This window comes from Trachymyrmex septentrionalis, unplaced genomic scaffold, assembly GCF_001594115.1.
Source record: "Trachymyrmex septentrionalis isolate Tsep2-gDNA-1 unplaced genomic scaffold, Tsep1.0 scaffold11, whole genome shotgun sequence".
NCBI classification, from domain to species: Eukaryota; Metazoa; Arthropoda; class Insecta; order Hymenoptera; family Formicidae; genus Trachymyrmex; species Trachymyrmex septentrionalis.
The window spans coordinates 1,879,128-1,890,265 of NW_017304228.1; the positions used below are offsets into that span (position 1 = coordinate 1,879,128).

General features: G+C 38.8%; 2 protein-coding genes across 2 annotated transcripts; one reads left to right on the top strand and one right to left on the bottom strand.

Moving 5' to 3' along the window:
- Positions 1-34: 34 nt before the first annotated feature.
- On the bottom strand, positions 35-3,424 carry LOC108750549 (prolactin regulatory element-binding protein). The gene is made up of 4 exons (XM_018490036.1): positions 2,982-3,424; positions 2,258-2,640; positions 1,130-1,824; positions 35-1,045 (listed from the first exon to the last, which is right to left on the bottom strand). The coding sequence occupies exons 1-4, from the start codon at positions 3,117-3,119 to the stop codon at positions 960-962; spliced, it is 1,302 nt and encodes a 433-aa protein (XP_018345538.1). The 5' UTR covers positions 3,120-3,424; the 3' UTR covers positions 35-959.
- Positions 3,425-3,779: 355 nt separating this feature from the next.
- Positions 3,780-7,130, top strand: LOC108750538 (NADH dehydrogenase [ubiquinone] flavoprotein 1, mitochondrial). Its single transcript, XM_018490025.1, has 6 exons — positions 3,780-3,878; positions 4,058-4,125; positions 4,822-5,490; positions 5,849-6,081; positions 6,147-6,350; positions 6,563-7,130. The coding sequence occupies exons 1-6, from the start codon at positions 3,830-3,832 to the stop codon at positions 6,750-6,752; spliced, it is 1,413 nt and encodes a 470-aa protein (XP_018345527.1). The 5' UTR covers positions 3,780-3,829; the 3' UTR covers positions 6,753-7,130.
- Positions 7,131-11,138: the final 4,008 nt, after the last annotated feature.

Sequence of the window (11,138 nt, forward strand, 5' to 3'; positions counted from 1 at the left end):
AAATATATATATATATATATATACATATATATATATAATTTTATTCGGATAAATTTCCATTAATAGCCGAATTTGCGATAAAAATACACGTGCTCTAAAAATAAATTAAGAAACTTTAGAAAGTACCTAAATAAATAACGGTACTTGTTATAAGCTCACAAAATATAACAATTACTAGTGATTCGTACAGCGTCAATCGTTACGAATATTTATCATTCAGGTATGTTATATACTTTATGAAGAAAGTAGAGAAGAATATATAATCAAGAAAAAATATACTAGTAGGTGTCAATATACATGATACAGCACATAAATACATTATAGATTTTCGTCTGTGACACGAAAAAGATAAAGAGTATCGTTCGTCATAAGTACGAGAAACGCGTGTCTCGAATTACTTGCCATAAACGAAACCATTTAAGCGTACTCGTGCGGAAGAGGAATAATCGCGTTGTCCCTTCCTTTTGCGCTAAACATTGATAAAACGTAATATTTATATGTACATCAATGTGCTATTGGTGCAGCTCCGATTTGTTGGAAGCACTCCAACATTTATTTATCACAGTAGCACCCCGTCTGACGTCACGTCTACATCTAAATCGCGCAAACGCTTTCTGAAAAAATCTGTTTGTATACTCTATCCGATAAATTCAACTATCAAGATCGAATGGTAACCGCTAAATGAACCGAGAATACCTCTTACGCTAACACTGTGCATATTCACAGTTACGTGTTCCGTAATTATATCGTACGTATCGGACGAGATGCCGATCAGCACCTTCTTTTACGCGAATAATCCTATGACTGTTTATGTAATGTTTTTGAGCAGCCACTGTTTATAAGTAAATCGTGCGTTGCGTTTATTTTAATCTCTCATACGCGAGGACAATTATCGGTCTAATATATAATTAAGAAAAAATAATGTCGTGCTTTATTAGCTTGGTCGCGTATTTCGTGGGTCATATACCGAGGTAACTGCAGAAGATAAACGCACCACATATGCATACGACTATCAATATGATGACAAACCAGAATGGCAGTGTATCTAAAAGGTTAAAGAAAAACAAAGTTTATTAGCTTTAATAGACCCCAAAGGCAACTATTTATTTGTTCGCAATAAGATACTTACGTCTAAATAGTATACTATGTACACAAATCCTGTTATCCACGGAGATACTGACAACTGCGGTCTCCGTGTTACTGGTAATCGCGGGGCCGTCTAATTTCGTTGGCAAGAATTCTAGACCGGTGACAAACATACTGTGCGCTCCAGGAACATGGAGTGCCTTCCTCAAGCTGAATGCCACAAATATATCAACGCTGCCGGAAAACATTGTGCCGACGGCCACAAATTTACCATCATCAGAAACAGCTAGTGCTGACAATGCTTCCTTGTAAGAAGCGGATTTGGTGATGGCTCCAGTATGGACGTCCCACAACTGAAGGAAACTAGGATTTTTCGCCGCAATGGCGTTGGAAAGCACGAACAGATCGAGCTTTGTTTTATTTTCTGCCAATTTTCTGAATCGGCATCTTTTATACATGTACTTTACGCCATCCGGCACTGTCCAAGTGAGCTCTTTGTTTCTTGTACCATTGTTGAGATTCCACAAGAAGGCCTTTCCGTCCTTAGCGATGCTCACCAGTAGATTACCGTCCGGACTAAAATCTAAGTCATCTATTTCCTTCCCGTGCGCGTCAAGATCGTACAATTTGTGTAATTGTGGGAATTTCCATAATCTAACTCTACCATCTGTGCCACCTGTGGCCATAATTGTTCCTTGCAAGCTCACCCTGACCACTCTTTGTAAAGGCTCACCGTTTCTATAAGCAAGAAAGTTCTCGTTAGAAATTAGAGTGTAATACTCTTCGATAAATGGGTGTAACTATAAAGATTACCTCATTGGCAAGTTTGTGGACAGAGAATGTATTAACAAGACGCTCTTTGTATTGACGTCACCATGAATCTCAGTCCATCAACTAAACGACAAAGATATTTATAGCTTTCTCTCTTGTTCTCTTCTTGCACAGAGTTCACGGTGACGTTATAAAAGAATGGGGATAAGGTAATCTTCATAGTTTAATAAATCTTAGTTTCTTAAATATATTCGGTACTACAAGTGCAGCTGAATAGCAGTAAAATATGAGTAACTTTTACCTTTAGATCCAATCAATCACTACTATCCAATCAATTACTACTTCGCCATTAGTGAGCAGTTGTAATACTAAATGCATCCAATGTAGCAAACTGTCTTACCCGAAAGCTGTCTGCACGCTATCAGCAGGCTTGAGTACTAACTGAAGTTTCTTGCTTTTGACATTCGAATTGTCATCTTTAATTTCCTCTATCCTCTCCATTGGTGAGTGAACATCTTCAACTTTTTCACTGTTTCTTCTGTGCCTAAGACCATCTTTATTAGCCACTGCTATCGGTCCTTTGATCAATTCTCCATTCTCCAAAGTCACCACCTTGGGATTTACATTGTACAATTGACAATGGCTCTCTTGGCCAGCAACTATCCATGTCTTTTTGCCATTATTATGTGAGGCACAATTCATGACTACGCTGGGGCCTGTCTCATGCCTGGTCACTTCTTCGGCAACAAAATGTATTCCGTTGTGTGACAATTCAAAAATTTCCTGCAATAACAAAACTGATATTTAAATAGTTGTATTTAAATGACATATTACGATATCTCAAATCAAGAAGAAAAAGAAAATTTTATGAAAAAGAACAAAAGATAAATTTATATTACAGACAGCTAAATAGAAAATAGAAATTACAAAATGTTTGCTATAAATTTTTTCGGTAAAATTCCAACAGAAATATAACTGAATCTACTAGCAGAATATGAGGAAATCAAATACAATCTATGTGTATACCATGTTGTAATTATATTAAATAATACATAGTCCATTTAAATGGTCACAAATTGACAGATTCAGCTGACAATCTGCTTGCTGAACCAGCAAAAACTTACAAATCCATTGGCAATGCCAGTCTTGGAGGAACCGCCTCCGCCTCCCACTAGGATGTGCCTGCTGGTAAGCATCTGCAGAGTGTAAAGGGGGAAATTCACCCTGGCCAGGAGGCCGCCTTTGTTTCTTCTGGAAGGCATGACGCGGCAGATCTCGCCGTCTAGTAATTTTCCAATTGCTCTTGCGTCAGGAGTGTCAGGAGTGTCAGGTGTAAGGACAGTTTCGCCGAGGGATCTGGTGATCCGGGATCAGCACTGGTCGAATGGATCGCGCGTACGACGTCCGCGTTCCATCGTCACTGCAGGACGGTCTTTTAAACGGGGCCACGCGGTTCACGCGCCAGCACCGTAAGACGCAGACGACAACGAGCGATCCGTAGACTTTGCGCTTTGCGCGACAAAACAGCGAAGGTACACGTATTCACTCGGAACAGCGCGCGGTTGAGGTGGGTTGAGCGCTTCATTGCAAGATCGCGCCACTGCGCTGATGTGACTGAGATAAACTTGAGAGCTGAGAAGCGCGGTTTTCGACTTATACTTTTTCGTAAAATGCTTAAAATCTCGTATACCAAGCGCACCAATATCCATTAATTAGTGATATGAAAACTGATACTGATATATGGATACTACATATATATTTATTATTCTGCGAAATTGATAAAATCACAGTTGCAAAAGCATTGCAGCAGAGAGAAACCTCTCTGATTGCAGGTACCGACGAGATACGAGTTTGATTTGGCCACCGACATCTCGTCGGTGATTTGGTTCTGATAATCGATACTGCGACCTTATCGATTGAGGAGGCTGAGAATTTCTCAGTCGTGCCACTGAGAGGATCCGAGTTCCGCAAAATGGCGGGTGCCATAGTGCGTTGTTTTCAGATTCCGAGGAGACAATTGGGTGAGTTTTAAGTATCCACCTTATTATTGCGGCTACGTGAACTTTCTTGAATCGCGAATAAACCATCTGCGACAAAGCGGCAAAGCGAACATTATCCCACACGTCTTCGAAAACAGTTTCTCCTCGCTGCGATGAGTCTACGAGGTTATGTAATTAAATGTATTGCACTATATTTAAAGGTCTCCTCGGATCGAGTTTGAGCAGTCAGCAACAGCGAACACTCGCCGATGCCGCCCCGGAAGGAAAGGTGAGAGTGTTTCAACAACCTCAACATCTGTTCATATTTTAACATCCTTCTCTCTCCTTTATCACAAAGCTTTGACATGTCTTCATCTGCTTCAAGTACAGTTATAATGAACAGGACCATAAGGGCTGTGTTGAGTAAAAAGAAAGCAATTTAATAATTGTTGTAAAAGTCTTATTAGAATTGGATTATATATTTAGATCTAGTGAAAAAATAAAAGCAAGAATTATATTAAAGAATCTTATAATAGTTATAATCAGGATTGTACTGTGTGTTTCGAGATTATGTTTCTGTGAAATTTTTTCGTATGGTTAAGTTATCTTTTTCATATAGATAGTACAAACAATGTAAAACATTTAATTATTATAAATTGAATAACGCACTATAGAAAGGTGTCATTAAGTTTTATGTTTATTAATATATCTGACTTTAGTATTTTTTTATAAATAAAAATGTATAAGTGGGACAGAAACTCTAGTACAATCTAGTGTAATACCAAAGAATATAGGCTTAGATAATTTATAAATTGTTTACATAGATGATATATGAAACAGTTTACATAGTTTACATTATATACACACATAGATGTACATTATATTTTGTGCATAAACGTACAATTCTGATTTCAGGTGCTTTTTCTGCTGAACACAGCATTAATATCAAGTTTCTGTATTGTTAGTGTCTTTCTTTGTTTTTTAGAAACAAGGAAGTCCCTTGGCTGATGAAGACCGTATCTTTACAAATCTATATGGCAGACATGACTGGCGGTTGAAGGGTGCCATGAGTCGTGGCGATTGGTATAAAACCAAAGAAATAATAGACAAGGGCGCCGATTGGATCATCAATGAGATTAAAATTTCTGGTCTGAGAGGCCGTGGTGGAGCCGGCTTTCCCTCTGGGATGAAATGGTCCTTTATGAACAAACCATCTGATGGTCGGCCTAAGTACCTGGTGATCAATGGCGACGAGGGCGAGCCAGGGACATGCAAGGATCGCGAGATACTGCGTCACGATCCACACAAACTTGTAGAAGGTTGTTTAATCGCTGGTCGCGCTATGGGAGCCTGCGCCGCTTACATCTACATACGCGGTGAATTTTACAATGAGGCGTCTAACATGCAAGTTGCTATAGCCGAGGCTTATCAGGCCGGTTTAATCGGAAAGAACGCCTGCAACTCCGGCTATGATTTCGACATCTTCGTACAACGAGGAGCGGGTGCATATATTTGTGGTGAGGAGACCGCTCTTATAGAATCTATTGAGGGGAAACAAGGAAAACCGAGACTAAAACCGCCATTCCCAGCTGACGTCGGCGTGTTTGGATGTCCCACAACCGTCACCAACGTCGAAACCGTAGCAGTGGCGCCTGTAGGTGTTACTGATATATTTTTTTCTCCTATATTTTATTTTATAAGGTTAAAAGGATCAAAATATAGAAGCAAGTAAAAAATGTAAAATTAATAAAATGTATATTTAATTAATTTTATTAAATATATGTACATTTTATTAATTTATATAAATTCACATAGAAATTATTTAAAAAGCATTAAAGCTTCGACTGGTGTAAGCTTCTAATTTATTGATTGTATTCTTACATGTACGGTCTAAAATAAGATTCTAATTGATTAATTTAACATTTTTTATTCTTTTATTTTAGTCCTTGTATTTGTTAATTTAATATAAGATCGTTTTTTGTATTTATTTCTTATTGAAAATATTTACACAGACAATCTGTCGCCGAGGTGGAGCGTGGTTTGCCTCATTTGGACGTCCACGCAATCACGGAACCAAACTCTTTAACATCTCTGGGCATGTGAACAATCCATGTACCGTCGAAGAAGAAATGTCCATTCCTCTGAAAGAGCTGATCGAGAGGCACGCGGGAGGTGTAATCGGAGGATGGGATAATTTGTTAGGTGTTATTCCTGGTGGTTCTTCGACTCCCGTCATTCCTAAGAGGTAAATAAAGATATTGTCATCTAACAATTCGATTTCGTTCCGAAAGTCATAGTCAAAAATTTTAGCGCGTGTGACACCGTTTTGCTGGACTTTGATGATCTCATCAGAGTACAGAGCTCGTTCGGCACGGCCGCAGTAATCGTGATGAATAAACAGACAGACATAATCAAGGCCATCACTCGTTTGATAAGTTTCTACAAGCACGAATCCTGCGGTCAGTGCACGCCTTGTCGCGAGGGTATCAGTTGGATGTATAAAATACTAAAAAGGTAAGAATTAACAATTTATCTCGTATGTAAAAAATTATTATCCGATAATACTTTTGAGACTTCTTGGGTACTTTCTACATAGAAGCTATGTGTTTCGTGGATTATCTTCGTGTATATATCCATTCTTAGAATGCCAATGTTTGATAAACTGCAATGTTCATGAAACGTTGCTTCTATATTATTATTCGGTTTCATAATTTTTTTTTTTGCAGATTTGTAGAAGGTAACGCCGAGGTACACGAGATAGACATGCTGTGGGAGCTTACGAAACAAATAGAACTGCACACGATATGCGCTTTAGCGGACGGCGCTGCATGGCCTGTACAGGGTCTGATCAGGCATTTTAGACCGGAAATCGAAGCGCGTATGAACGAACAGAAAAGAGCGACATCGAAAAGTTGAGATAAAACTGAAGGTTAGAGAGAATATAACGGGACGAGATATATAGAACAATCCCTGTAAAATTTTATATTTATTTTCAGTGTATATAAATGAGTATAAATGCGATAGTCACAATTCCTCTGTAATAATGTTTCTTCGAACTCGGGTTGACATCCATCCTGGAAGTTCGACTAATAAAGAAAACATAAGAGAAAAACTTTATTATAAATGTGCAGATTTTAAGTGTTCCTTAGAAAAATCGCGCTTTGAACGAAATTAAACTCTCGTAATGTTTAACGTTTATGAAGAAAAGTAAAACCAGCGAGGCAAAGTGCTTTGAAGCGAAAGTTCGTCTAACGACAGCCATTCACCGCTGGAAATTTGAAGAGATAATTATATGTATGAAAGAAAAATCGATAAAATTAAAATTAGTTCAATATGGTAGACTTCTATTATATTAAAGAATTTATAAGTTTTACATGCGTGGATCGCAAGCGATCCCATCTTACCTTTTCAAAAATAACACTCTGGAAGAGACGGCGACATAAAAATATGCAACAAGCCATTGTGAGAAAAGTAAACGACATCGGAGAGAAAGGATCGTGTGCGCGAAAAAATATAAGAAAATTCGATTTATATCCTCGAATATTGGCCGAGTTTGCTTAGAGCCATGTAAGACTAACATTTACCTCCCGCGTTTTCTTATGTAAATAGTACGCTCTCAGTTACGCGGTTTTCGTAGAAATTACGTTACATCTCACATTGCGGGCTCTCGAAGAGCTCATGAATTATAGTAACGGTAACGACATCGACGATGTATTACGCGAAATAAATGACATGACTATTGAATGGAATATTTTTGCCGAACGTCACGGCGTTCGGAATGAACGAGTGTCGAACCTCTCGTTCATGAATCATGCATACGATTCAAATAACGCAAACCGTGCTACTTGCGAGCTCAAAGTGAAACATAAGACTGGGTACATTGAAAGACGAGAATATTCGCCGCAGTTTTATCGAACGATACTTTGCATTTATTCGTTCATCATACAAGAGAATTCGCTAGCACTAAATGTTCCGCCGGCTACAGTACGGATAATAATGTGACTTTAGATATACGGTACAATGTGCGCATACAATACATATATACAAAAGCACGTTCGCTCGTTCCGCAGACCGATTGCGTCTGCTCTCCCTGTCTTTCGTTCTCTCGCACTCTCTTTCGTTCTCTCCCGCTCTCTCGTTCTCTTCTATATATATCTCTCTCTCTCTCTCTCTCTCTCTCTTAGCGCCACTAAAGTCGGAACTGTCTTTTTTGCGGTTTCTCAAATTATCGTTAGTTACTTAAATAATAGATTTAAACTAGCTATTACATTCTCGGGGTAGTTCGCCGTAGGAAACGAGCTGTCCCAGTTGTGTTAGTAAGCGCACACACTGTCTTTTATGATAGGTCCGTTGTGTTACGTCCATTCTCTTATTTTCATCTTCTGTGTACATATATTTATATTATCTATACCAAATCCACATTTCATTCCGTTGCGCATCCAATATTACATTCCTCTTTTACAATATTACATTCTCGCTTCTCCTTTATTCTTTTCTCGCGGGCAGTGATGGCAGGATCGATTCATCCCAAGTGCTCGTTACAGATTGAAAAAATATCTAGGCACCATACTAACGACGCACATTTTTCTCGAACATTTTTAGGCACTAACATATCGCATAGTATTATAGCATTCAGCGTTAAGCCTTAAGTACTTCGAAAAAGCATAACTCTTTCAGTGGTTGTATCTTGATCCCATCGAGTGTCCAGGTTTTTTAAAAAGGATCTATCAAGTTAATTGCTCGCCAGCTCTAAAAGCAATCGTTCCTAAGGCTCTCACGCTCTCGTTTCTAAACTAAAATGAGAAGCTATTCTAAAGATACACTTAGCAAACACACAATTTCCGACCGTACTAAATGTAAATTAACAGCGTATACATCGCGGCAGTACGAACTTAATTTAATTAAAATATCGTTGATACGGCATATCGTAGCATAATAATCGTAGGTCGTAGCACTTGTGTCGTCGGAAATCATCCCCTCGGCAAACATCCAGACACGGTCGCACGTGAATTGGCCCCGTTAGAAAAAGACATGTATGTTGGATTATGACGTTAAGAGTCAAAAAGTCGCTAATTTCATCGGAAGGCATAGTAATCTGATGCGTCCGCCGCGTCTGTAACTTCGCCCAATCGTTTCTGGATCACTTCCCATCACTGCTCACGACGACTTAACGGTCTCTCAACGCTAAAATACAGGCTCTGCAGCCCCGCGTCACATGCGAAGCGTGTTTTTGTTACTCGGCCGTCGCTGTCCGTCGCTCTTGTGTACACGTTTGTGCCGCGTGTTATCGCGCCGAATGACGCAAAACAGGCTCCGTATGCATGTACGAGGGCTTCTTCGACATCGCACAGAACAAGCGCGTGTGCAGCACGATTGTTTGGAAATAAAAAGTTCATGAAATAGCAGCAACCAACGATAGCTGTTGCCATCCATTTTTACGTGAGTGACACGAAGTCTAAAGTCATGTGAGTATTTTTTATTCAGACAACGTTACTACTTGGTCACTGGTGACAAAGTTATCTCAAAGTTAACAATACAAATTTATAATCTCACTTTTAATGTGAATTAACAAGACACACATGTCCGTTTCTACCTGTGCAGTATAATTTTAATCTTGGCTCAATTAACTCTTCATCTTTTTCTAATTCTTGGAATTAAAAAAAGGATGAAGAGCAAGTTGAGTCGAGATGAAAGTTGATTCTACGTTGGTAGAAATGGATATCAGTAAAGCATACGGTCTCGAACTTGCGTAAATTGTAGGTAAAAAATTCAGTTGAACATCACTCGTTAGAACGAAAAGGAATGCGCATTCAACTAAGTTATGACGTTACAAATGAAATTATCTGAGTTTTGATGTAAATGGAAACTAATTTCTGCGATAACGAGTGGAATAACGGCGGACAGGGGCAGCGTGCAACTTGGAAGTTGAAAACTCACACGCCTCGCGTGCCTTTCGCAGCCTCTCGAAGACGCACGGAGACGAGAGAACGCGACGACTCGTAATAAAATAAAATTGTAGCACGTTTTGCTCTCGCATTTTTCACTCTCGCTCCTCGGATTGTACTTGTTGCGAAACACCTTGCACACAGAAAAATACTTACTGTACAAGCTAGTAATAATTACTTGTATTTCAAGGATTTGAAATATTCATATATCCGTAAATCTATATCTCATAGTTCATCACAAGCGTCAAATTTATTCAAAATATATTCTGAGTTCTATTAAGTTTAATTATTAATCAAGATTATTAAATTAAAACAAATTCGATTTGCTTATTGTACAGAGTCACTTCTTTGATCAATTTTATAATATTCTTCAAAAGAAGATAAATTTTTATTTCGAGTACATATAATAATGAGTTTTTCTGAATTTTATAAATATATCTTAAGATTATTATCGAGAAAATATTTTTTTTTTTTTGTTAAAGATATAATCATTGCTTAAAAAGAAGAAAATTGCGTGTATAATCACTTTTCTTAACAACAGAGTGATATTTTTCTGTGTGTGTTCTCCCCTTCGACCCGACCGCGCGGTAGGGCCACGCTCATCTCGAGATATCCCGTCGACCTCGAGAAAAGGTACGTTATGCACGATATGATTGAAAGCTCGCTGATCGCACGCTCTTTGGCATGATCATTGGCTGTCTCCCGGCAAGATCACGCTTATTGTTGGAGAAACCTACCGCTGGACTCGCGCCACCGCGCATGGATTCCCCACCTTAAATATCTACCATAAAAATAGACGCACCTCTATCGCAGTTTCCGTACGTCAGCCCCCTACCTATGCCACTTTGGAGGATACGATTCTAACTCCTTCTATTTCTCCTCTTTCTCCCCGTCGTTCTGAATTCAAGGAGTCTATTCTCGAAACCGTGCAAAAGCGTTTCGCGCACGTGTGAATGGAAATCGGATCACTGTTTTCAATGAGAACGTGGTCTCATCGTCGTAGGAAATAATGCCTATTACCATACGTAATGTCCACGGTTTCGAGAATAGACTCCTTCGCTTGAATATCCTACGGAGAACTTGGCGCGTTAGGAGACTGACGAGTAATTTCTCGTTTCTATCAATGCAGATCAACTTTAATTTCGGTGCAACTTATTCTTCATTTTTTTTTTCTAATTCTTAGAACTAGAAGAAGTTGAAGAGTTAATTGAACCGAAATTAAAATTGAACTACAGTAATAGAAACGGGCATAATAGAAACAGGGCCGGCGAAGTAAATTTTTCACATGTGTGGAATAGTCAACGGGCGAGAGGATCTGATTAAAGCTAAATTTAAATATTGTAATAATAGATTTATG

Excerpts from the sequence above, each read along its gene's own strand:
- LOC108750549 (XM_018490036.1), bottom strand. The coding sequence starts at position 3,119 with ATGCCTTCCAGAAGAAACAAAGGCGGCCTCCTGGCCAGGGTGAATTTC. Across the intron at positions 2,641-2,981 it reads CTGGCATTGCCAATGGATTT|GAAATTTTTGAATTGTCACA; the intron begins GTAAGTTTTTGC and ends TTGTTATTGCAG. Across the intron at positions 1,046-1,129 it reads ACATAGTATACTATTTAGAC|ATACACTGCCATTCTGGTTT; the intron begins GTAAGTATCTTA and ends TTAACCTTTTAG.
- LOC108750538 (XM_018490025.1), top strand. The coding sequence starts at position 3,830 with ATGGCGGGTGCCATAGTGCGTTGTTTTCAGATTCCGAGGAGACAATTG. Across the intron at positions 4,126-4,821 it reads ATGCCGCCCCGGAAGGAAAG|AAACAAGGAAGTCCCTTGGC; the intron begins GTGAGAGTGTTT and ends TTTGTTTTTTAG. Across the intron at positions 5,491-5,848 it reads AAACCGTAGCAGTGGCGCCT|ACAATCTGTCGCCGAGGTGG; the intron begins GTAGGTGTTACT and ends ATATTTACACAG.